Here is a 26253-nt window from a genome sequence, read left to right as displayed (position 1 = left end):
CAAAATTCTACAATACAAAAGGCTGTTGGCAAATTATTGCATCCAGAAATACACGCCAGCCGTTGTCCCACAATCCATAATGGATCAGCAGAGATCAGTTAATTGTGAAACTTTTGTGTTTTTGTTCAGCTTTTATTAAAGTATTCTGTTAACTTATTTAATAATTTTTAAATGCTTTTACAGGTTTCAAATCATCATAGAAACGCTCTGCATTAATATTGCTGGTTATCTCATGAGAAGTACAAATTATTTAAAACATTGTTGATGTTCAATATAAAAAACAACACAAAAGCAGCAAAAATGTATTTCTGGGGAATAACTGTCTTGATTATAGCAATATGTTATGATGCAGTTTCTCAGAAAGCAATATTCATGCAAATTTTCTATACTTTTTCTGGTGAGAACAACTTTACGGTTAATTTTTGTATAATTGGACCTAATTACATTTCTTTTTTATACTAACAATATTAAACTCAGATGTACCGGTTCATGCGCATTTAGTTCAGACCAAGGTTTTAAAATAGGCAGAAGGATCGAAAGCAAAGGCCACTCACACAGACCTTTACTTGCAAGCCGCTAGTTGCCACCATCTGGCACAGACAATGGGTGTTTTGAAGACATCGATTCACTGAGCCCATGTCATATCTGATACCAATAATTTGCAAATGGAACTGGCGCACCTGCACATTGTGTTTCTGAAGAATGGGTATTCATCCCAGCAAGTGGAGAAAGTGCTGCAGTCCTGTAAGAGACAAAGCGAAGAAGAGGAAGAGGCCTTTAAAACAACTGCCTATTACCATAATTGGTAATATCTTACTGCAAATAGGCAGAATACTAATAAAATATAATGTGAAAGCAATCTTTTGCCCTCCTGCGAAAATTTCATCACTGATGGGATCTGTCAAAGACGACCTAGAGTAGTGCAAAGTAGGTGTTTACAGGATTCCTTGCGAATGCAGCAAATCTTTTGTAGGGCAAATGACACAGGATTGCAGGATTGCATTGTAGAACATCAGTGGCATACTCACTTCCTTCAGCCTTGTAAGTCTGCCATTCACCGAACACTGTACTTCCACTGGTCATGTAATTAATTACTGTGAGACCAAAATTGTGGCCCATACGTCTGTTCTGTTATTAATGAATCCATGGAAATATGACTGTCTGACAGTGAGTCTCTTATTAATTGAGACGGTGGTTTTAAATTGAATTCAGCATGGAATCCAACCATTGAAAAACTTCAAATCCTCCGTAGCCAGTGTAGTACTGTGATGGAACCGTGAGAGGACAATCGAATTGGTATCGATGCAGTGAGTTTTCACTAAAGAGGGCGCGTGGTGTAGCGGAATCTAACACACTCAAGTAGTGCATATGCAATGCTAAGTGAATCCACCACGCATGTGCTGGCAGGGCTGTAAATACCAAAGCTCAGTGCGTTTTCGCCAGTATCACCTGACGATGGCCAGAAGACTCTGTGCCAAAATATTGTGGCGGGAAGTTACAAACATCTGGCAGTTGGCCTGAAATTTTGCGGAACAGTAATAATTTACATTTAGATTTTCAGTAAATGTACGTTAGACATAGTACAAAAACAGATTTACGCATTACATTCACGTGCCCTTTGCAAGTTAACCTTTTCATAACATACGTAAATTACAAAAAATGTAAACATGTCAAAGGAATAACTACATACAAATATATTGAACATTTTTAATCTATTTATATTAGAAAAAAGTTCAATATCTTTTTAAATGTAGTTACTGGTTGACATGTTTATATTTTTGCAATGTGCACACAGATTGAAAATGTTGGTGAAGAGAAATCAAATCTACTGTGTTTATCCAACATGAATTACCAAGACTGCAAGTCTCCACAACAGCAGACAGAACAATTAAATTATTTTTGACAACTGCTTTTTTGTTTTAGTCACATTTATTTCATCATGAGACTAAAATATATTTACGTGGGTGAATAAAATATAAAGGGGATTTTATAATCAAAAATCATTTATTGAAAAACAAAAGGCAGTTACAATTTATTCTTCCACACAGTTTCCAACTTTAGAAACACATTTTTCCCAGTGACAAGGGAGAATGAAGCTTGTTTCTTCAGGAGCCAATCGCACACAAATTCCTCCACGCCCTCATAATCTTCAAATCAATGCCTTCTAGAAATTCTTTCAGAGGTCCAAATAGAAATTGCATGGTGACAGGTCTAGGCTATAAGAAGGATTGTCAAGTTGAGTCCAGTGCATTTCCTGACGTTTGGAGACAGAGTTTCAGTATGGGGCCTGGCATTGTCATGGAGGAGGGTGACCTGTCAAATCAGTTGGTCTCATCTTTTGTGGTGATATGCATCCCTCACCTCCTTCAACAGCTAGCAGCAATACATAGCACTGAGCATGCGTTACTAATGGAAAAAAAAAAATCAATGAGCAAAATCTTTGCCAGTCGGGAAAGGGGGGGGGGGCAAAAAATATAATAATAATAATCATAATAATAATGATTGAAAGAAAGTTGCCAGATGACAGTTGCCTCTTGGCTTTCACTGGGGCTCCCTCCCTTTTCCTCCACCCTGACTTGTTTGTATTTGGGTGTTTCATCATAGGTAATGATCAGATTAATAAAATGAGAGACCTTTTTTCATAAACCTTGCTGTAAGCCCCTGACAGACTTCCAAATGTCTCAACTACTTCTTTTCGGTCAAAAGGCAAGGGACCTATCTGGAACACACTTTACGAAATTGTAGGTCATTTGTGATGATCGCTTGACAGCTCCCATAACTTATTCCGATCTGCTATGTGATTTTCGATACTCTCGCCTGTCAGTCACCTTAAAAAATGCCAGGAACAGCATGAATATTTTCATCTGTAATGCTGGTCTGAGGACAGCAATTGTGTTGCCAAATTTTCCACACGTTCTCAACCTTCCTGGAACTCTTTAGGCCAGACAAAAACATGTGTCCTTGACAATGATCACTGAACTGTGCACTCAGCCTCCGGAAACTTTCCAAACTTTAACTCCTTCACAAGACAGAAATTTTAAAATTATGCATAGTACAGAGGAGGGGTCCACCTTTTGCTCCTGTGTCATTAGCATTACTGATGAAGCTGTTATATGTATGTGATGGCCAGCTCCCCCCACTCCTAATAGCACCACACAACAATACTAGAAGTGTGGGTACAGTCCTACCACCTGTTGATGCTCAGGAACAAAAATCCCCTTTATATTTGATTCATCCTTGAATTTAAAAGGGCCAATGGGAACTACCATGTAAGAATAAAAACAGAATATGTTAAGCACCTGAAGATATGACTTCTTGTCTCAAAATACATTGTGCCTTATATAAAACCACTTTTGTTACTAAAGGCTGAAGTTGTTTCCTTTACATTTTATGAATACCACCTTTCATATTTTCTTAGGTAATGTTTGCAGTTTTGTCATACAAGAAAAACATAATGCCTATTATGTAACAAGTTGTGATGTGAATATGGTAATGGAAAGTCCTTAGTAGAATACAACTAATTTATGGATTAAAGGTAACCACTCACCAAAATGCTGACATGCTGACTCATTGATAGGCATAGAAACAAGACAGAACATTGCCAGATTTTGGACGAGTCCTCATTCACAGTAACAGGGTACACTTATATCAATACTGCTATAGTGCCCAGCTGAATAAATTGTGCCAGCACTGCAGCTCCCTCACTACAGGCAAGCTGCAGTGTTAGTACAATATAATCCGTCAGAAAAATGTAGCCGTACAGGTGTATGTTTATTCTATAGATCTAAAGAAGTATTCGATTGAAAGCTAGCAACATTCTCAGTCTCATTTACATGCTTGTCGACAACTCGACATCTCAATTATTCCGAAAGTTGTGATGTCTTATAGCTTAACAGAGTGATTGCACCTTAGTATCTCCTTATATCTACAGAACAAAAACAAAATTTATAAATATTACATGCAAACATGTACCAATCAAAACACATTATTTCATATTTACTGGCAGCCTACACACTCACTTTCATAGCCCCAAGTCTCAGCCGGGTAATTTCCTGTTCGGCTTCTGCAGCCTTCTGACTGAGCAGCATTGCTTCTTCTTCAGCTACCCTAGACTTCTCTGCCAGCAGGTCTGCTGTTTCCTCTGAGCGTCTCTGGAAAGAGTGTCAAAACATAGTTGGTTTCACTAACAAATGGCAATGATTTTCGTTTATATTTTGCCATATTCAGTGCAGCTTAGACTACAGCACCCACACAATTATGTAGTCACAGAAGCAGTACTAAATATTTACATAAATATGTGCAAATAACAGACCATGAGATCAAGGAAGAATTTATGACTTTCATTCATAATTATGCAAATATCAGTATATACAAAATATGGACTACTTGTGCATCTCACATATTGAACACGTCCATGAAGTATTTTATGGCTGCAACAAGGCTGGTAAATACAGGTAAATAACAGCAACACAAGTGATTTCTCAGATGAATGTTGCTAGAAGAGGAAAATATTTTGTGCGTAGAACAGCATCAGATAGTACTTTTTTTTAGCACCATATATCAACAAACAAAAAAGTAAGAGATGGACAAGCAGGGAAAATCCACATCCATATTTAGACTCCATGAGTTGACGTTATTTCTAAAGCGGGCCAGAGTCACTTACATACAATCACTGCTGACTTGCAGTCATGAACATAGCACAGGAAAAAGGCATACTTGTTTGTCTGTTTAGGTATTAGGATCAATAGAGATAGTTCTTCTCAACTGCTGCATGATATATGCATTGTGAAAAGGATAAAGCCCTTTTGATGAAAATGAAAATTTATGACACTGAAGATGCCACTAACAATGGTTTTAGATTGTATTTAACACTTTGTAGACCAAGCTACAGCACAGCTTAGGGTACAACCCTGTGTTAAAAAGACCACCCGAGTATAGGTTGGGCCGCAATTTTCTTGACACAAAAGCTGTCTGTCACTCGAAAACTGGACTCATTGCATATGAGAACAATGTACAGAAGTCTCATTACCTGTCCCTTGACTGGTGCTGCCTTCTGTTGTTACTTTTTAGAATTATTCCAAAAGAAACATCTGCAAACATAACAGCTGCTGTCGCATCACACTGATTCAGTATTGTGGATGTATTCATTAGGTTTCGCAGTTCACTGTAATTCTGCTACAAATACATCATGTTTTTTAAATAAGCAAGAAAATTTTGATGATCCGGAGGAAGGCATTGCTTAATAATTCCCCCCCCCCCCCCCCCCACCTTTTTTTAAGGATAGTTATACTTTCGTCATCATTATTTTAAAATTTGTAATCTATCAAAGAACTAAGTAGATATTGAAGCTTTGTCTTTTTTTAGCATGTGTTACTTTTGAAGATACATCTGTTAAACATGTGCCAGTAATGCTTTAAATAACGGCATAAATGGCCAGATTCCTAGGCCTGATAGTCTTGTAAGTAGCTGGTCACACAAAGTGTTAACTAATATGAGGCAGCAAGTGGTGTTATATCACTTTATCAGTTGCATAAAAGAATACATTCCAAGGTAAGGAAGATTCCAGTCCCTGTAACACATACGGAGTATCTGAGCATTACTAAATCTTCAATTCTGTGAAACAAATCTCTTCTACTGGAAGCTATGAACCAAAACAAGAGAAAAGAATTCAAATAAACATGGGCTTTTAAATATTATACAGAAATGTGCAACATGATTAGACATGATGCATATCCTCCAACCTATTTAAGGAAATAGGCATATTTACAACTGTCCGTCAACATAATAGCAATGTGAAAAGTTGCCAGACACAGAGTTTAATAAAAATTGTTTTTGTTATACTGAACAAAGTCAATCAAGAGTCAACTTGATCTGTAGAACAGTTTTCATTTATACAGCCTTTTCAAACACCATAGTCATGTTGTGTGCGTGTTTTGGTCAAATTGACAAAGTGATGCCTTGAACATAATAAGGTGATTCTTTTGCCCAGTAAAGCAAATTCATCTGTAATGGATGAAGGTTTACAAGATGTCAGCTACTTCATTTTCAACAGTGAAAAAATATATGACTGAATCAGAATATGACTGTATTTCTCCTCAAGATGATCCACATGAAGGACATACCAAAATTACAACTTCATAAAAAAGTCAGGAATCTGTGCAATATGGTACTAGATAATCAGCAGTTAAAATGTGTGAAATAGCTGACATCATAGACCCCCTAGAAGAGAGAACATGATGTATCTTATATGAAGAATTAACAGTGGAAACCTTTTATGCATGATTGGTGATCCATTTGTTGAAAGCTGACTGAAAGCAAACATAACATGCACATCCTGAAAGTCTTAAAAAGAATGCAACTGATTTTCTGTGCCAGTCTGTTACTACAACTGAGATGTGGACCCACCACTCCATGCCAGGAATGCATGAGTAATCGAAGCAGCGACTGGAAGCTCATGGCCTTGGAACAGTTTTTACAGGAACTCAAAATAAATATTTATTATTGATTATCTGGAAGATACTTTTGTGTTGGAAGATGGAAATCTCAGCAGATTGTGTGTGCAACAGAAAACAGTGTTCGCCAGCTTTCAAGCATGACTCCTTTTCTAGTAGAAAGTACACACATTTACATGCACTGCCATGGTTGTGGCGACACTGTTTATTGATTATTTATTATTGAGAGCAGTTCCCTCAGCTGATGGAAGCAAAGAGGGGGGTAGGGAAAGGCACAAAAGGCAAGGAGGATGTAGCAGGATAGTACGAGGCAGCACGAGTGGGAAAGACAGATGACTCTTTGGTTGTACAACAAGACAGAAGAGATTCTGAGGTGCTGGAGATATGAGAGGGAGAAAGAAGGGAGAGGGGGAGAAGGGAAGAAGGTGTAGATGGAGAAGGAGAAAGGGAGGAGGTGAGAAGGATAAAGAGAGGGGGGGAGGGGGGAGGGGGGGGAGGGGGGGGGAGAGAGAGAGAGAGAGAGAGAGAGAGAGAGAGAGAGAGAGAGAGAGATGCATGGAGGGAGGAAGAGTGGTGGGAGAAGGCAGAGCACACTCTGGATTGGGAAGTAGTGGTGTGGACAGAAGAGAAAATGAAAAAGATAAGGTGAGGCAGTGAGAAAAAGGTTAGCAGAGGTTAAGGCCAGGCGGACTGTGAGAATGCAGGTTGTGCGGAAGAGAGAAGTTCCATCTACGTTGTTCAGAGAAACCTGTTGCTGGATGGGAGTATATAAATAGCATGCAAAGAGAAGCAGCTCTGGAAGTCATTTGTGTTGTGGTGTGCACTGTGTTTGGCAACTGGATGGTCAAGTATGCAGTTCACCACAGCATGGCAGTAGCCATTCATGAGAGTAGGTAGTTGATTACCTGTAATGTTGACACAGAATGCTGCATGGGAATTGCAGCAAAGCTGATATAAAATGTTGCTGCTTTCTCACATACTCCTGCCTTTTATAGGGTAGGAACCTATGAGTGGGATGCAGTAGGAGATGGTGGGTCGGTGCACAAGGCAAGTTTTGCACCAGGTTTGCCAACAAGGAAATGAACCACGGGCTGCAGGATTGGGAGAATGGGAACAGGGATGGACAAAATATTCTGTAAGTTGGGTGGGCAGCAGAACACAATTTCGAGAGATGTATAGGAGACATACCTCCATCTCAACAGCTGTCCCCAATTCTATGTCAAGAAGTCTCCTCCAAACGGCCTCACCACCTGTAGTTGCCACATCTGCAGTGGAAAGCAGGAGTTATTTAAATATACTGATAACCTTACCAGAGCCTCTACTGACAGAGAACATCCCATCAATATCATCCATAAGTGGATTTCCCATGCCACCTCCTCCTCTTACATTAGTAAACCCCTTAACTAGCCACTGAGCAGCACTCCTCTTTTCAGTCAGTGCAGTATCGATGTGGTCTTCGTCAAAACACCTGACACACTGCTCACAGCTACACAGGAGAACATTTGGACCTCCCACCACCAAGCCATCAGAAGGTCACTCTTCTGTCGCCTGCTGTCTCTGAACAGGGGTAAATACATGCCACCAGAGGATGCCGAATTAAAGGGACCCCACTGCCTGCGATTCTGATTGGGCAGCCCATCTTTTTAGGCAGCCACACTCAGAGCTTTGTTTAGACTCAGTGAATCCTTGAGCTTATATCAACCTTAGTATGGAAGATTGCTGTGAGGGAATTACACTGATGTATCACAATGCTTCTAAGCATTGCTACGTGTCAGTAACTTATCGGGTTGTATCAGCATTCAAGACCATTATATATGTGGTGTATATACTTTCAGGCATGTACAAAAGAAGAGACACCACTTTGATCCTGCATCCATCATAAATCAAGACACAAAGGAATGAATGACATTTAACTGCATAGACTGATTTACATCAGTGGGGAAAGTTGAAGAAGTGTACCGGACCAGGGTTCAAACCTGGGTCTCCTGCTTATCAGGTAGATGCTCTGACCACTAAGCCATCCGAACATAATGGTCATCACAACTTCACGGACTACCCTAGCATGACTCCTGTCAGACCCAAATTCTCAACTTAGTTGTGCCCCTGCTAGTTATCCTCATTACTCATGGTGTTTCGCAGATTCTTGTAAGAGTTTGAGTGTGGTGTGCATCTGCACTGAAGTTTTTTTTTTTTTTTTTTTTGTGGTTTTAGGGCGCACAACTTCAATGGTCATTCGCGCCCAGACTACGTTAGGAATGCACCGCGAGGCACAAGTTTAAAACAGCAACTAAAAGGGAAAATACGATAAAAGATTGACAGGCATAGGATTAAGAAAACAGCGTAATCAAATGTCTTTAGGCAGATTTGTCAAGTTGATAAAATGAAGAACGCGAGCAGCTGCTCCTGGGTCATCTGCTAAAATGGCATCGAGAGTACATGGCAGGCCAAGATCAAGACGCAGTGTAGTAAAATCCGGACAGGACGTTAAAATGTGGCGGACCGTCAGCAATTGCCCACATGGGCAGAACGGCACCGGCGCAGCCGTCAGCAGGTGGCGATGGTTGAACCGGCAGTGTCCAATCCATAACCGGGCCAAAACTACCTCCTCCCGCCGAGAAGGGCGTGAGGAGGACGTCCAAGCTGTGGGAAGAGGCTTCAAGGCCCGAAGCTTGTTGTCTGTAAGTGCAGCCCAATCGGCATGCCACAGCGATAAAATGCGCCGACAAATGACCCTGCTACAATCTGATGAAGGGACACAACAAGAAGTTGTCTGAGGCTGGAGGACCACAGCCTTGGCCGTGGCATCTGCAGCTTCGTTCCCAGGGATACCGACATGGCCAGGAACCCACATAAAGCTAACCAGAGGACCGTCGTCCACCAGCTGCTGAAGAGAGCGTTGGATCCGGTGCACAAAAGGGTGAACCGGATACGAATCACTGAGGCTCTGGATGGCGCTCAGGGAATCGGAGCAGATGAAACAAGCAGAATGTTGGTGGTGGCAGATATAAAGAACAGCCTGGTACAGGGCAAAGAGCTCAGCTGTGAAGACCGAACAATGGCCATGGAGCCGGTATTTGAAAGTTTGTGCACCGACAATAAAAGAACACCCGACCCCGTCATTGGTCTTAGAGCCATCTGTATAAATGAAGGTCATATTAATGAACTTCAAACAAAGTTCAACAAAACGGGAGTGGTATACCGAACTGGGGGTAACCTCCTTTGGGAGCGAGCTGAGGTCAAGGTGAACACGAACCTGAGCCTGGAGCCAAGGTGGCGTGTGGCTCTCGCCCACTCTAAAGGTTGCAGGGAGTGAAAAATCAAGGTGTTGAAGGAGGCGACGAAAGCGAACTCCAGGGGGTAGCAGGGCAGAGACATACAACCCGTATTGACGATCGAGAGAGTCGTCAAAAAAGGAACGATAAGACGGGTGGTTGGGCATTGACAGTAGCCGACGGGCATGCCGACAAAGCAGTATATCGCGCCGGTAGGGCAGTGGCAATTCACCGGCTTCAGCATGAAGACTCTGATCGCAAGACGTAAACCCCGATGTTGTATGGAGTTGAGGTGGCATAAGATGGACGGCCGTGCAGAGGAGTATACAAAGCTCCCATAATCCAGCTTTGAGTGGACGATCGACCGATATAGGCGAAGTAGGACGGTTTGATCCGCTCCCCACGACATACCACTGAGAACACGGAGGACATTTAGAGAACGGGAACAACGGGCAGCCAAATAAGACACATGTGGAGACCAGCTAAGTTTCCTGTCAAATGTAAGACCTAAAAATTTTGTTGTCTCCACGAATGGGAGAGCAACGGGACCGAGTCGCAAGGACGGTGGGAGAAACTCTTTGTAGCGCCAGAAGTTAATACAGACCATCTCCTCGGCAGAAAAACGGAAGCCATTGGCGACACTCCAGGAGTAAAGATGGTCAAGAGAATGCTGAAGACAGCGCTCCAGGAAACATGTACGCTGTGCGCTGCAATGGATGGTAAAATCGTCCACGAAAAGGGAGCCTGATACATCAGCTGGGAGGCAATCCATTATTGGATTGATCGCTATGGCGAAGAGAGCGATGCTCAAAACTGAGCCCTGTGGCACCCCATTCTCCTGGCGAAAGGTGTCTGACAGGACAGAACCCACACGTACCCTGACCTGTTGATCCATTAAAAAGGAACGAACAAAAAGAGGGAGGCGACCGTGAAGGCCCCATGTATGCATGGTGCGGAGAATGCCCGCCTTCCAACAGGTGTCGTAAGCCTTCTCCAAATCAAAGAACACAGCCGTGGTCAGGCGCTTCCGCAAGAAGTTATTCATAATGAAGGTCGACAAGGTAACCAGATGGTCAACAGCAGAGCGGCGCCTACGAAATCCACATTGTACATTGGTAAGTAGGCATCGAGATTCGAGCAGCCAAACCAAACTAGAGTTAACCATTCGCTCCATCACCTTACAGACACAGCTGGTAAGCGAGATGGGTCGATAACTGGAAGGCAAGTGCTTGTCCTTCCCCGGCTTAGGAATCGGTACAACAATAGACTCGCGCCAGCATGTGGGAACATGTCCCTCAATCCAGATGCGATTATAAGTACGAAGACGGAAACCTTTACCCGCAGGAGAAAGGTTCTTCAGCATCTGAATATGAATAGAATCAGGCCCTGGAGCGAAGGACCGTGACCGGGCAAGTGCATTTTCGAGTTCCCACATGGTGAAAGGGGCATTATAACTTTCACGATTCGAGGAGCGGAAGTTAGGTGGCCTAGCCTCCTCTGCCTGTTTTCGGGGGAGGAAGGCAGGGTGGTAATGAGCGGAGCTCGAAACCTCTGCGAAAAAGCGGCCGAAGGCATTGGAGACATCCTCAGGGGCCACAAGGACGTCATTCGCGACCGTGAAGCCAAAAACTGGTGAGTGGACCTTAGTGCCAGATAGCCGGCGCAGGCTACCCCAGACAACAGAAGAAGGAGTAAAACTGTTGAAGGCGCTTGTGAAAGCAGCACAGCTGGCTTTCTTGCTTTCTTTAATAATACGACGGCACTGCGCACGTAATCGTTTACAAGTGATACAATTCGCCACTGTAGGGTGGTGTTTAAAGATGCGTAAAGCACGTTGACGAGCACGTAAAGCGTCTCTACATGCTGCGGTCCACCAGGGGACCGGTACGCAACGTGGAGAAGAAGTAGTGTGAGGGATGGAATATTCAGCAGCAGTGAGAATGAGCCCCCAGTCTGCTTTGGAGATGTTCCAACTAGTTGAGCACGGAGAGGGGGTATGATGCAGGAGATGGATGACACACGGGAAGTGGTCGCTCGAATATGTATCAGAAAGGGCATACCACTCAAACCGGTGTGCAAGTTGGGTAGTACATATAGAGAGGTCTAAATGGGAATAGGTGTGAGATGTGTCCGAAAGAAACGTAGGGGCGCCAGTATTGAGGCAGACAAGATTGAGCTGGTTGAAAAGGTCTGCTAACAGGGAGCCCCTCGGGCAGGATGCTGGAGAGCCCCAAAGGGGGTGGTGGGCATTGAAGTCTCCAGTTAACAAAAATGGTGCAGGTAGCTGAGCAACAATTTGCATCATGTCTGCCCTGGTAACGGCAGACGACGATGGAGCGTAAATGGTACAAATGGAAAATGTAAAAGTGGGGAGAGTAATTCGGACGGCAACTGCCTGCAGGCCAGTGTGCAATGTGATGAGATCGTAGTAAATATCACCCCGGACCAGCAACATAACCCCTCCATGAGCCGGAATACCTACCACAGGGGGTAGGTCAAAACGCACAGAGGTGTAGTGTGCCAAGGCAATGTGATCGCATGGGCGTAGCTTCGTTTCCTGGAGGGCTACGACGAGCGGACTGTGCAAGCGGAGCAGCAACTTCAAGTCCACTCGGTTGGAGCGAATGCTGAGAATATTCCAGTGAATAAGTGCCATCGTGAGAAGAAAAGGAAGATGAAAGAAGGGGTCACCTCGAAGGCATCTGAGGGCCTGGCTTCGAGCGAGCACTGCCGCTGCTATCAGTAGGCGGACAGTCATCGTCCATTGGTTCTATAGGTTCATCGGCCATCTCGTTAAGATGGCTGGGAGGAGGAGCTTCCTCTGCCAGTGGACGGCCAGATGTTCGGCTACCAGCGGTGCGGCCAGGCGAAACGGATGACGGCCTGGGGCGGCAACCGCTGGGTGGCGCAGGAGAAGAAATGCGCCGTGGCGGAGAAGGAGAACTGTGCTTCCTATGAGCCTTCTTGGAAGGTCGTTTAGTGGAAGTACTGGTCGACGGCTGGGAGTTCGAGGTACGTAGGAAGTCTGCACGGGACGGTTCCTTCTTGAAGGCCCGTGCATCTGACTTCTGGGTCTTCGTCCTGGCAGAAGCTGATGAAGGTGCTTGTGTCTGAGGGGTGACGGGAGGAAGAGGAGACGTCGACCGTGCGATCTTAGCACTGGCCAAACAGACTACCATGGTGCTGAAGGTCAGATCGCATGTCTGTGTCGCCACCTCCCTGGTAGTCCGAGGAGAGGCGAGGACAGTGCTGCATTTTCCCGCTGGGAGCAGCGTGGGCTTCCTACTAGCAAATAGCTTGCGAGCAGCCGAGGTGGACACTTTCTCTTTGACCCGAATTTCTTGGATACAGCGTTCTTCCTTGTAGATGGGACAGTCGCGGGAGGACGCTGCATGGTCCCCCTGACAGTTCACACAACGAGGAGACGGAGGTGGACAGTCACCCTCATGGGCATCCCTGCCACATGTGACACATTTAGCCGCATTGGAACAACACTGGCGAGTGTGATTAAAATGCTGACACTGGTAGCAGCGCGTAGGTGTCGGGACATAGGGGCGAACAGAAATAACCTCATAGCCCGCTTTGATACGCGACAGCAACTGAACACTATCAAAGGTCAAGAAAAGTGTCCGGGTCGGTACAAGGTCATTGTTGACCTTTTTCATGACCCTATGGACAGCCGTCACGCCCTGCTCAGCGAGGAAAGACTGAATCTCCTCGTCAGTCAATCTGTCGAGTGATCGAGTATACACCACACCACGAGACGAATTCAAAGTGTTGTGAGCCTCCACCCGGACAGGGAACGTGTACAGGAGTGTGGCCCAAAGCAGTTTTTGTGCCTGAAAGGCGTTCTCAGTTTCTAGTAACAAGGTACCATTACGCAACCTGGTACAAGACTTGACAGATCCGGCTATGGCATCTACGCCCTTCTGGATAACGAAAGGGTTGATAGAGGAAAAATCCTTGCCGCCCTCAGATCGAGAAACTACGAGGAACTGTAGGGCAGGCGGTAGTACTTTTGTCACTGGTGTCTGGTCAAGTTTCCGTTTATGGGCAGAAGTCGAGAGAGAAGAAGAAGAGAAATCCATTGCGGAGGAATCCCCCATGATTGCCAGCGTCTCCGATGGCGCGTTCCTTCCGTGTGGGGACCCTCTCAGAGGGCACTCCCGCCTTAGGTGAATGTTTACACCTCCCGAGAAACAGACGGAGGGACCAATCGGCATGGTCAGAAGGTATCAGCTCAGGCAATCACCCCTCCCTGGGCCTGGCCTTTACCAGGGGGTACGTGTGTGCCTTACTTGTCTACCCAGGGCGGGGAATTACATGTTGCCCTGTCACCAGCTACGCGTGCGAACGCGTGGGTCGGCCTTCAGGCGCGCACAAAGGAGGAAGGAAGAAGAGGAAAAAGGAGAGAGAGAGAGAGAGAGAGAGAGAGGGAGAGAGAGGACAGACTGTCTCAAACGCCGAGGTGGAGACCAGAGAAGGCAAGGAGAAGGAGGCAAGGAGAAGGCAAGGAGAAGAAGGCAAGGAGAAGAAGGCAAGGGAAAGAGTAAGGAAGACAGTGAGATGAGAAGAACAAAGTAAGGAACTAACCAAAGGAAGGAAGAAATGAGAAGAAGTGAAAAACCAAAATGACCACAAATATAGGTCGTGGAACCGTCCGTCTCCGGATGCAGGTGCTAGGTACCCCCTTGAGGGGGAGGGACTCCTTTTAGTCGCCTCTTACGACAGGCAGGAATACCTCGGGCCTATTCTAATCCCCGGACCCGCAGGGGGATGCACTGAAGGTATCACAGGCCAGTCTCATCTTAATTATATATGGGGGAATCAGCAAAATGCTGCGAATAATGAGGATAACGGGCAGGGGCACTAGGTCAGTAGTGTGGGGATAAGTTGACAAATTGACAGAAGGCACGGTAGTGTAGTCTGTGAAGTTGCGTCCTGATGGCTTAGTGGTCAGATCATCTGTCTGGTAGCAGAAGACCTGGGTTCGAATCCAGATCCACCACAAATCTTCAACATTCCTCATTGATGTAAATCAGTGACTACTATGGAGCTAAATGTAGTTCATTCCTTTGTGCCATGATTCAAGACTATTTGTTTCTATCAAGAATATTAATCTCAGTACCACAGAAGGACCTACAGCATTTCAAAGTTATGTACATAGGTTGGAACTTAAACAGTGGCAATACTGCTGTGGAGACACTATGCGATGGAAGCTACTATTGTCGCTGATAGCACATGTTGTTGACATACCAACCCTATCTTCGAGCAAATGGACTCGCCCGTCCCATGTCACCAGTGTGCACATAATCAAAGGAAAAACAGTCACTTGTGAGCAAGCAGTCTAATGTAACAGTGTCACTATGTTTTCGAAACAGGAAAAATGGAGTTGGATCAAGATTGACTTCGCCAGAGGTCATACAGCATAACAGTGTCATCAAGGTCTTCAAGAGGCATGCAGGAAATCGGCATTGCCGTACAGAACAGTGGCGCGTTGGGTAAAAGCCTTCAATGAAGGTCGGCAGACTGTGGCAGACATGCATCGGATAGGTTGTCCTAGCATCTCTGAAGAAGTAGTGCATGCTGTTGCCGCATTAGTGGACAGTGGTCGACATCATATGATTCGTAAGCTCGCCCATGGAACCAGATTAGCACATATGACTGTGCTTTGCATCCTGAAGGAACAACTGGGCATGCGAAAAATTGCACCACGATGGGTTCCACACGACTTCACGAAAACGCAGAAATGGATGCATTACAAGGCTGCTCAGACGCACTTGGAGTGCTATGAGCATGAAGGAGATGCTTTCTTACAATGTATCATAGCACTGGATGAGATATGGACCACATCATATGAGCCAAAACTGAAATGCCAATCCAACGAATGGCATCATTATGGGTTGCTGCGAAAGTGGAAAGTGCATCAGAGCCCCAGTATGGTGAAAGTTATGGTGATTCTCGTGTACGACTGATGGTGTTATCCTAACGCATTACGTTCCTCCACGGCAGACCGTCAATGCACAGTATTACTGTTCATCTTTGGATCATCACCTACGACCAGCTTTGCGAAAGAAGTAGCAACCCTTTCTGCGCAACCCACCCACCATTTTCCACGAGAATGCACGGGCGCATACAACGCAAGCTGTGGCTGCTCTGTTTGGTCGATGAGACTGGGAAGTACTGAAGCATCCACCATACTCCCAGACTTAAGTCCTTGTGACTCTGATTTGATTCTGAATATGAAGGAACCACTTCGTGGCATTCGCTTCAGAACTGTTCCAGAGATTTGACAGGCAGTAGACCGCTCCATTCGCACCATCAACAGAACAGGCTCTGCTAATGGTATACTATGCCTTCCACATCGCTGGCAACGGGTTCTCCACAACACTGGTGACTACTTTGACAGACAGTAACAGGTGCAGACATGTAACTCTCTTGTATCGGCTGTGAATAAATAGTTGCCACTATTTAAGTTCCAACCCTCGTATATCTCAATCATTAAGTGTAAATATTGTAAATAAAATATTAATGCTTTACCTTTTTGCAGATGTCTGGCTGTCTTTATTGGCCACCTCAACTAAACCAACACTTCACCCAGTATCATCCTGGGTTTCAAACGTTCAACTACAGCCTCCACCAGGGCTTCAACAATCTCACTGTGCCCTAAGATGAGGGATATCATACCCAAAATCCTGCCCACAACACCCAAAGTAGTGTTCCACTGCCCACCCACACCACAGAATAACCTTGTCCATCCCTGTTGCAATCCTCCTCCCAACTCTGGACCCTTATGGATCATTCTCTTGTCGATAACCCCACGTGCAAGACCGGTTCCATCCAACCACCACCTCCTACCAAAGCACACTGACATGTTCCTATCATATAAAAGGCACGGCCATGCAAGAAAACAACCAAGGTATATAGCAGCTACGCTTAATTACAGTGCAGTATTTTATGTGGTTATGTGGACATTACAAGTAACCAACTGTCTACTCACATAAATGACCACCATCACACTTGACCATCCTGTTCTTCAACATGCTGCACACCACAACACAAATGACTTCAACAGTTGCTTCACTTCACTTAGTCCCTTCCAGCACAAGTTTCTCTGAACCACGCAGGTGACAATTGTCTCCCCTGCATTCTTGCTAATCCCCTGGCCTAAACCTCTGCTAAGCTGTTTCCCATTATCTCACCCTACCTTTTTTTGTTTTCTCTTTTGTTTTTGTCCACGTTACTCATTCCACATCCAAATTGTTTACTGTCTTCTCCCACCAACTTTTCCCCTCTTCCTCTCCCCTGCAGGGTCTCTCTCTCTCTCTCTCTCTCTCTCTCTCTCTCTCTCTCTCTCTCTCTCTCTCTCCCCCCCCCCCCCCCCCCCGAATCCCCATGTTTCTCTCTCTACCCCTGTACCCCTCCCCTCAAAACTCCTTTGGTCATGTTGTGCAGCCGCTAGCACTGATTTGTCTGTCTTTCCCACTCCTGCCTCACACTACCCCACCCCCTTTGCCTTGTGTGTCCTTCCTTACTAACACCCATCAGCCTAGGCAAGTGCTCTCAGTAATCGATAATCAATAATGAGTGTTGCCACAGCTGTGGTAGTGTGTGTTTGTGTGCATAAATGCGTGTAATTTCAACTAGAAAAAGACCCAGAGCTTGAAAGCTAGTGAACACTCTTCCTGTTAGTCCTTCTTCGTGCCACACATTATTCAGCTGTATGTGAGTTGTTGGCATTCCCTTGTTTTACAAATGACAGAACAAGGAGATTGTTAACAGTTGTGAAGGCTGCCCCTATTCAAAACTTGAATGGCAACCATATACTAAAAGTGGAAACCTTGTCAAACACTGCAGTTGCAAGGTGAGACTGCAAAGAAAACAGAAGAGAAAGAGCTAGGAGTTAAATAATGTGGAAAAGCTGAATGCGTATGTACAAATAACAGGGGATAATTTAGTTACCAGAACCACAAGAAATGGTGAAGAAGAGTGAAATGAGTTTCGGGAAGCCTTTGTTGCAGAAGCAACAAAGACCTTTGAGAAGACAACCATGAGAGTAGAGAGCAAGAAACACCAAGGTGGAACAAAAGGATGAAAGATGAAATACATCTGAGAAGTCTCCTCCTCAGATGTATTTCATGAGGAGACTTCTCAGATGTATTTCATCCTTCACCCTTTTGTGACAATTTGAAGCAAAAACCAGAGGACCCTATGAATGAAGAATGGACCAAAAAACTGACCCAAGAGTACAAGCAATGAAAACTAATTATGAAACGAGTAGTAGCTCCCTCACCATCACCCCCCTCCCCAACCACACACACACACACACACACACACACACACACACACACACACACACATATATATATATATATGAGAGAGAGAGAACCACTGATGTCTCCAGGTGCAGTGGCACCACAATGCTCGAAAGATGACAGTGGACCTATGTGAATGAGTTTTCCTTGTATGAGTGTATGTGAGTTTGTCTCCCATATGATGAAAGACTTCGTCTGAAAGCTGATATTTTCCAAGAATTGACTTTTAAATGTGCATGGCTGCTGCTCAATATCTCATCCATGTCATGTGCAGCAATCTATCCAATTCATGCTAGTACTAAGGAATTCAGTTTTTTTAAAATTTCAGTGATTTTGTTCAAGTAGTATAATTGCACTCACTCCATAGGATGCAGCTTGAAAGACATTATGCGACACTCACAAGAGCCTCATTGGCGAGCCGTATCTCCTCTTGGTACTGCACCAGCCTTTGCTCCATGGCAGCGCGTTCCCTCTCTGCTGCCTCCCTCAACTGCTTCTCTCGGGCAAGTTTGTTTCGTTCAATCTGTCGCCTGTTGGTACAATTTATTATTTAAATTAGGGGCAAATTACAAATAATGGTAAATACAGGTATTATCTACAAGACTGAAAATCTATTCTAAATGAAAACAAAAAAATAATATTTTGGATGAGAAATGAGCTTCTCCTAATCAACTAACGAAATTAGACCTACCTGAATGAGGCATAAGCACGTCCATGGATTCCCCCCCCCCCCTTCCTCCCTCCCTCCCTCCCTCTCTCTCTCTCTCTCTCTCTCTCTCTCTCTCTCTCTCTCTCTCTCTCACACACACACACACACACACACACACACACACACACACACACACACACACAGACAGAGGAGGGAGAGGGAGGGATTGTTAAATCTATAACTTTTAGAACTTTTAAAAATCATTTAACTGGAATAGAAATTTAAAGGAAAAAAAGAGGAAAAATCCTGGTTCTATACGTGGAATAATAATTTTTTTCATGTTTTCAGCTGCAAAAAGTTGTTGTTCAATTCCCACAAGCTTGCCAAGTGGTAACTGACTACCTTGTCGTCAAAGGAATGGCTATACAAGGACCAGGCTAGTAACGAAAGCAGCAGTCTGTTGCCACCTGGCAATGATCAAGGACGACTCACGTCACAAGCTTGTTGAAATTTAACCGCTTCACAATCCTGGAAGTCTAATAAGATTTTACTATGAAACATGAAGGGTAGATGTTCAGGTGCTGAAGGGGAACCTGTGACATTCCGAGCTCTGAATAGTGAGTGACACATGTACAGGAAATGAATATGAAATAACAATCAAGTTATAGCTAAGATTAAAGGTCTAGAAGGCCACTAAAAATTAAATTTTGCCTGCTGATAAGTAACAGATGTAAGTTAGATTATAATGAAATATGAGAGAAAGAAATGGAAAGCTACAGATGCAAATATGTATGTGGGGAAAAGATGGGAAGGAGAGAGGAGACTGGTGTGTGTGTGTGTGTGTGTGTGTGTGTGTGTGTGTGTGTTTTATATGATGTAATTGAACAGATAAAAGATGTACTCACAAAGCGGTGGCAGAACACACACATAAAAGGTTATATAATAATTAGACCACGGATTTTTAAGTCGTAAAAAAGTGTGTTTTAGGCACCTAAAATAGGTTCCTTCACTAGTTCATTTAGGCTATATAAAACCTAAAATAGGCTCTAATAAAAATGATGCAGGTAAAATAAAAATAAATTAAAATACATAGTGTTGACAGTATGAACATCTTATCAGTCATTAAAACAAGGAGAATGAATATTTGCACAGTTACAGAGCACAGCAATCTACAACATTAATGTTGAACATAACTCCAAATATTTTTGAGTTCCTGCAAGATAAAGATCTCCGTAAAAAAGATTTGGCAATGGTTTAATTAATACATTCGTAGTTTCACATATTCTGACCATAGTTGTCTTCACAGTAAATAACCAAAATCTTTTCTAGGTTTTCTAGTGAAAAGTTGTGGCACTTGTCTGTCAGAATCAATTTATACGCTGAAAAAAGAACGTTCTACATCAACAGATGTGACAGGGGCGTACTTCATTTTCGGCACATGTTGGACAGGAATGCTGCAGTCAGGAGTGCTGGATTTTCCACTAAGTATGTCGACAGCTGCACACAACTCCTTCAGGCCAGTGTTCTTCTGCAAAACGGTTTGCATTTTTTCCCATACTTTTTGCCCTACATCACCTGGCACTTCATTAATTTTCATTTTGACTTCTTCAAGCAAAGAAATATTGTCGTAGATAGTTCTCCCTGAGCCTTCTAATTGTGAATTTATTCTTGCCAGAAATGTGTAGTGGGCCCTAATGTAAGATAAGTCCCGTTTTAAAGAAGAATCTTTGAGTAACTCTGTGGTGTCACCGCCAGACACCACACTTGCTAGGTGGTAGCATTTAAATCGGCCGCGGTCCATTAGTATACGTCGGACCCGCTTGTCGCCGCTGTCAGTGATTGCAGACCGAGCGCCGCCACACGGCAGGTCTAGAGAGACGTACTAGCACTCGCCCCAGTTGTACAAGCGACTTTGCCAGAGGTGGATCACTGACAAACTACGCTCTCATTTGCCGAGACGATAGTTAGCATACCCTTCAGCTACGTCATTTGCTACGACCTAGCAAGGCGCCATAGCATTTGATATTATTTTATATTGTGGCTATAACATGTACCGTCAAGAGAGATGTTCTACAATTGTGGATTAAAGTTAAGTATTACATCAACAACGTATTTTATTTGCTACTATTAATTCCTTTAACTGTTCCAGACCACACGCCAATCTCCGTGAGCTTAACGCGTGCCTTTCGGCTTCCTCTCATTGTGACTTGGCTGTCTTGCCAAGTCACAACATTTTTGGCGACGAGGATGGGATACGAACCCACGCGTGCAAAGCACATTGGATTTCGGGATCGGTGCTGTGCTTGCGCACAAAGATGGTTCACACGATCGCCCTATTGCCTTTGCGTCCAAATTGCTCTCGTCTGCGCAAAGAAATTATTCCCAGATAGAGAAAGAAGCTTTGGCTCTTGTATTTGATGTTACAAAGTTTCATGATTTCTTGTATGGTCGTCACTTTACCATCATCACAGACCACAAGCCTTTGACATCGCTTTTTCATCCGAACAAGCCTGTACCTCCACGTACAGCGCAGAAATTCATTCGCTGGTCTATTTTCCTCTCGCAGTACCGGTACAATATCTTGTATCGGTCCACTGCTAAGCACGGCAACGCTGATGCGTTGTCCCGTTTGCCTGTTGCTGAGGATAGAGCATTCGATTCCTCCGAACTTGCTTGCATGTTCATTGATTCGGAAACCGATGACGTGGTCGAATCGTTTCCAATTGATTTACGTTGTGTGGCTACAGCCACAGCTGCTGACCCTGTCCTTGCTACCGTTTTGCGTTTTGTTGCTACGCAATGGCCCTTGTCAAAGTCACGGATCGAGGATCCGTTGGTTCGCCAATTTTTTGCTCACTAGGAGAGACTTTTTGTACGACGTGGTGTTTTGCTGTTGCGTTCTGATAATGATCAGTCCAGGGTCGTGGTCCCACGTTCGTTACAGTCCTCTGTCTTACGGCTTCTCCACCACGGACATTGGGGTATAGTGAGAACGAAACAACTTGCTCGTCAGCACTGTACTTGGTTCGGAATCGATGCTGCGATTACAAATATGAGCTCTTCTTGCATGACATGTGCCGAACAACAATCCGCACTGCCGCGGAAATTCTTTGCATGGCCGAAAGCCACTTCCCCTTGGCAACGCTTACACATCGATTTTGCTGGTCCATTCTGGAATGCTCGATGGTTGGTTGTGGTAGATTCATTCAGTAATTTTCCTTTTGTTGTCCGGATGTCTTCCACGACGTCATCTGCCACCATCCAAGCGTTATCCGCTATCTTTTGCATTGAAGGTCTTCCACAGACTATTGTTTCCAACAATGGCCCACAATTCATGTCCGCAGAATTTCAGTCATTCTGCAAGGCCAATGGTATTCAACATCTGACATCCGCGCCATTTTCGCATCAGTCAAACGGTGCCGCTGAACGATTGGTCTGGACTTTCAAGTCACAGATGTTGAAGTTGAAAGAGTCGCATTCTCGGGAGGACGCGTTATTGCTCTTTTTGTCCGCGTATCGCTCTCAGCCCCGAGATGGTCGCTCGCCAGCTGAGTTGCTCCACGGTCGTCCTCATCGAACCTTGATGTCTTTGCTACATCCGCCGCATCCGGTTCCTGTGCAGCGGCAGCCACCTGCTTTTGCTCCAGGTGACGTTGTGTACTATCGCAACTATCGCGGTTCACGGCATTGGCTCGCAGGGCGCATTCTTCGCTGCCTCGGCCGCGCTATGTATTTGGTTTTGGGGGCCTCTGGTGAGGTGCGTCGGCATCTCAATCAGCTGCGCCTCTGTCGTCGCACGGGTTCTGCCGCTCCCCATCTGCTTTCAGCGACGGTGCCGTCCGGTCAGCGCCCTGGGGACCCATCTACTGGCTCGCCTCATCCCCAGGTGTTACCGACGCTGCCTTCCATTTTGCCCCATGGCGCCGCGCCGCCACCGCCTGTTCTCCCGCCGGCGCCGCCCTCAGTGGACGCTTCGCTGCAGCCGCCAAGCGCCTCCTTGGGTCACGCGCCGCCGATCGCTTCCCGTGACCAGCTGTCCTCCGAATGGAACTCTTGCCTGCTCCGGACCAGATGTCGTCTTCGCCCGTCGGCTGCCCCGCCCCGATGGCGGTTGAATCTTCGGCCCCTCCTGTCTCTTTACAGGTGCATACACCGCATGTTGGCGTGCACCCTGGACTAGGTTTTCAGGCATTTCCTAGCTCCCCTCGGACCGAATGGCCGGGTGCCGGTGGCACAGCCTCACCTGTTGTTAGGCTCCCCACCTCGTCGCACACGTCAACATGGGGTCCTCCCCACGGTGAGCGGAAGCCTTATAACACAACCGTACGCCGATTTGCAGGGGAGGAATGTGGTGTCACCACCAGACACCACACTTGCTAGGTGGTAGCACTTAAATCGGCCGCAGTCCATTAGTATACATCGGACCCGCGTGTCGCCACTGTCAGTGATTGCAGACCGAGCGCCACCACACGGCAGGTCTAGAGAGGCTTACTAGCACTCGCCCCAGTTGTACAGCCGACTTAGCCAGAGATGGATCACTGACAACTACGCTCTCATTTGCCAAGACGATAGTTAGCATAGCCTTCAGCTACGTCATTTGCTACGAGCTAGCAAGGTGCCATAGCATTTGATATTATTTCTTATTGTGGCTATAACATGTACCATCAAGAGAGATGTTCTACAATTGTGGATTAAAGTTAAGTATTACATTAACTACGTACTTTATTTGCTACTATTAATTCCTTTAACTGTTCCAGACCTCACGCCAATCTGCGTGAGCTTAACGCATGCCTTTCGGCTTCCTCTCATTGTGACTTGGCTGTCTTGCCAAGTCACATCAAACTCCATTGCTGCAGTTACGGATGCAGCATCCTCCGGTATATTTTCAACCACCTTCTGGACAGCTGAGAGATGTGTACTATAGTATTCTGCTGCTATCAGCCACGTGCCCCAGCGGGTGACAACAGGCTCTGACGGCAATGGGACATCTGGAAGCTGTTCTTTGAATGCCTGTATTTTTGATGGTGCCTTAACAAAAATTTTCTTCGCCATGGATAGTACTTTATTTACTTTAGGAAACTGTAGCCTTACTTGCTCTACTATGCGTTTGATCCCATGCACTACACAAGTTACGTGCAGCATCAATGGGTAGAATACTTTTAATAGTTGAAACGCTGCTATCATATATGCTGCAGCAGCATCAGTGACGGCCAGTAGCACCTTATTCTCATCCACTCCGTTTGGGTATAGCACCTTAAGCTCATTGTTCACAAAATGTGCTATTGTTTGTTGGTTAGTTTTTGCAAGCTGTTTTGAGTAAATCAAATGAGCCCTGGATGGAGCATCTGGATCTAGCTTGCCAATAATCAGGTTTGCAATGTAACGGCCAAGACTGTCAGTAGTTTCATCCACAGAAATCCATATACAAGATTCTCCATCATCATCTCGGATCCTGTGCAATGCAGCATTGTAAGCTGAATCCACATAATTCTTACGTAAAGTTGACTCTGCAGGAATAGACTGATGGCAGTACTTCTCAAGAAAACCTCTGAAAATGGGGTTTTCTAGTTTCCTAAAGGGGATGTTTGCTGCCACAAATGTATGACACAAATCACTGCAGAACTTGTTTTTTTCGGAGGATTCACCAGATTTGTTGGTTAAAAGAGTTTGCTTCAATTTTGACTTTCGTTCAACATTAGCTTTATGTGCAATTCCATCTGCATGCAGAGTTAAGTGAGATTTCTTAACACTCGAAACCTAATATGAGAGAAAAGGGAAATGCAGTTTAGAATCGCATATAAAGAGTATTTCGTATTACTAAAGGATAGCGATAAAAAAGAATCCTAAGTGACAGGAAAATAAGAAGTCTAAGAAAAACATCAACTAACCTCCTTGTTGCATGCTTGGCAGAAAATGATTTTCCCATCTGTTGTGTAATGCAGAAAATCTTGCAGCCACTGCCTTATATGAGTAGACTTTGAACTAGCTGTTTTCGGCATGGCGTAGTATTCTCACACAGAAACTAGAATTTATTTTGCACTTAGAAAGTCAGTAACACTTAACACGTCGGTCGCTACACAATGTACTGACTTGGCCGAGACGTAAAGCCCTAAGTTTACTTCCATTTTTTTAATCTTTGAAAACACAAGAACTCTATGTCAGGTTAACGAAATGGGTACTTTTTAGGATTTTCATGCCGAAATAGGCAAAAATTAGCCGTCAACGTCGAAGTACGCAATTTTAGGTCCTATGGAACTAACGGTATTCAGTTTAGTTAGTCATGAAACACATAAGTACCAACTTATATGCAAATTGGAGCTTAGGAAAAAAAATTGGTTTTAACCTAAAGATCCGTGATCTATTTTTTACATATGAATAATAAAACACCTATAAAGAGTATTTGGTATTAATAGGGATAGCGATATAAAACAAATAAAAAAAGACCGACGTGTTAGGCAAATACGAAGCATGAGCGCATATCAACTAGCCACCTTGCTGCACGCTGGGCAGAAAATATTGTTTTCCATCTGTCGCATAGTGCGGAAAAACTTGGAGCCACTGTCTTAAATAATGAAATAGTCACTTTTTAGGATATTAAAGCCGAACCAGGCAAAAATAGGCACTAACGTCGAAATAGGATTTTTTAGGTCCTATAGAATTAACGCTATTAAGTGCAAATAGTCATGAAACGCATGAGTACAAATTTTTATGCAAATAGGAACTCAGGAACAAAATAGGTTTTTACCTAAAATCCGCGGTCTAATAATAATTAAGCAAGCTTTCGGAGCCAGTGGCTCCTTCTTCGAGCAGAATAGTTGAAGGAGAAGGAGGAGGGGTGAAGGAAAAGGACTGGAGAGGTCTAAGAAAGGTGTAGATCTCAGGAAAATCACTCAGAACCATGGGTCAGGGCAGACTTAACGGACGAGATGAGAAGGAAAGACTGATTGTTGGGGACTGCACCAGACAAGATTTGAAAACCTGAGAGCTTGAAGGTGGAAGACAGGGCAATATGCAAGACAAAGATTACTGTTTAAACAACATGCATAACTTAATAAGAGTGAAAAGCTAAGTGCACTGTACATAACAGAGGCGAGATGGGGGTGATGAAAAATAGACGTGTAACACAATGTAAGACGTAGAAAACTGAAACAGAATGAAGAAAGGAGCAGACACTGAGAAGGAATGGTGAGACAGAAGAAATTAATGTAAAATAAGGCCAGGTGGGTGGCGAGAACCAAGGACATGTTGTTGTGCTAGTTCCCAGCTGTGGATTCTGAGAAACTGGTGTCTGGGAAAAGAAACCAGATAGTGCAGGCATTGAGGTCATGACTGACATGTTGTAGAGCATTCTCTACAACAGGATATTGTGTGTTGCCAGTATACACCTTCTTCCTATGCCCATTCATCCTAACTGATAATTGATGGTAGTTATGCCGATGTAAAAATCTGAGCAGTGTTTAGTAACAACTGGTATATGATGTGTCATTTCACAGGTGGCTCTCCCTTTCATAGTATATGTTCTGCCAGTTACAGGGCTGGTACAGGTGGTGGTAGGAGGATGCACA

At 44.5% G+C, this 26253-nt stretch overlaps 1 protein-coding gene and 1 non-coding gene across 2 annotated transcripts in view; both read right to left on the bottom strand.

The window, feature by feature from the left end:
• LOC124625796 (merlin) overlaps nt 1-26253 on the bottom strand; it is a 171733-nt gene that overhangs the window by 75751 nt on the left and 69729 nt on the right. The window contains exons 7-8 of the mRNA XM_047149248.1: nt 18440-18569; nt 4020-4151 (exon numbers count right to left, since the gene is read on the bottom strand). Of these exons, the coding sequence (XP_047005204.1) occupies nt 4020-4151; nt 18440-18569 (262 nt within the window). The remainder of the gene's footprint in view (nt 1-4019; nt 4152-18439; nt 18570-26253) is intronic.
• Nucleotides 8407-8479, bottom strand: Trnai-gau. Its single transcript has one exon. It is a non-coding gene; the product is annotated as a tRNA-Ile (tRNA).

Source organism: Schistocerca americana, chromosome 8, assembly GCF_021461395.2.
Source record: "Schistocerca americana isolate TAMUIC-IGC-003095 chromosome 8, iqSchAmer2.1, whole genome shotgun sequence".
NCBI classification, from domain to species: domain Eukaryota; kingdom Metazoa; phylum Arthropoda; class Insecta; order Orthoptera; family Acrididae; genus Schistocerca; species Schistocerca americana.
The sequence above is the reverse complement of the archived record's forward strand: the minus strand, read 5'-3'. Positions and strand labels throughout refer to the sequence as shown.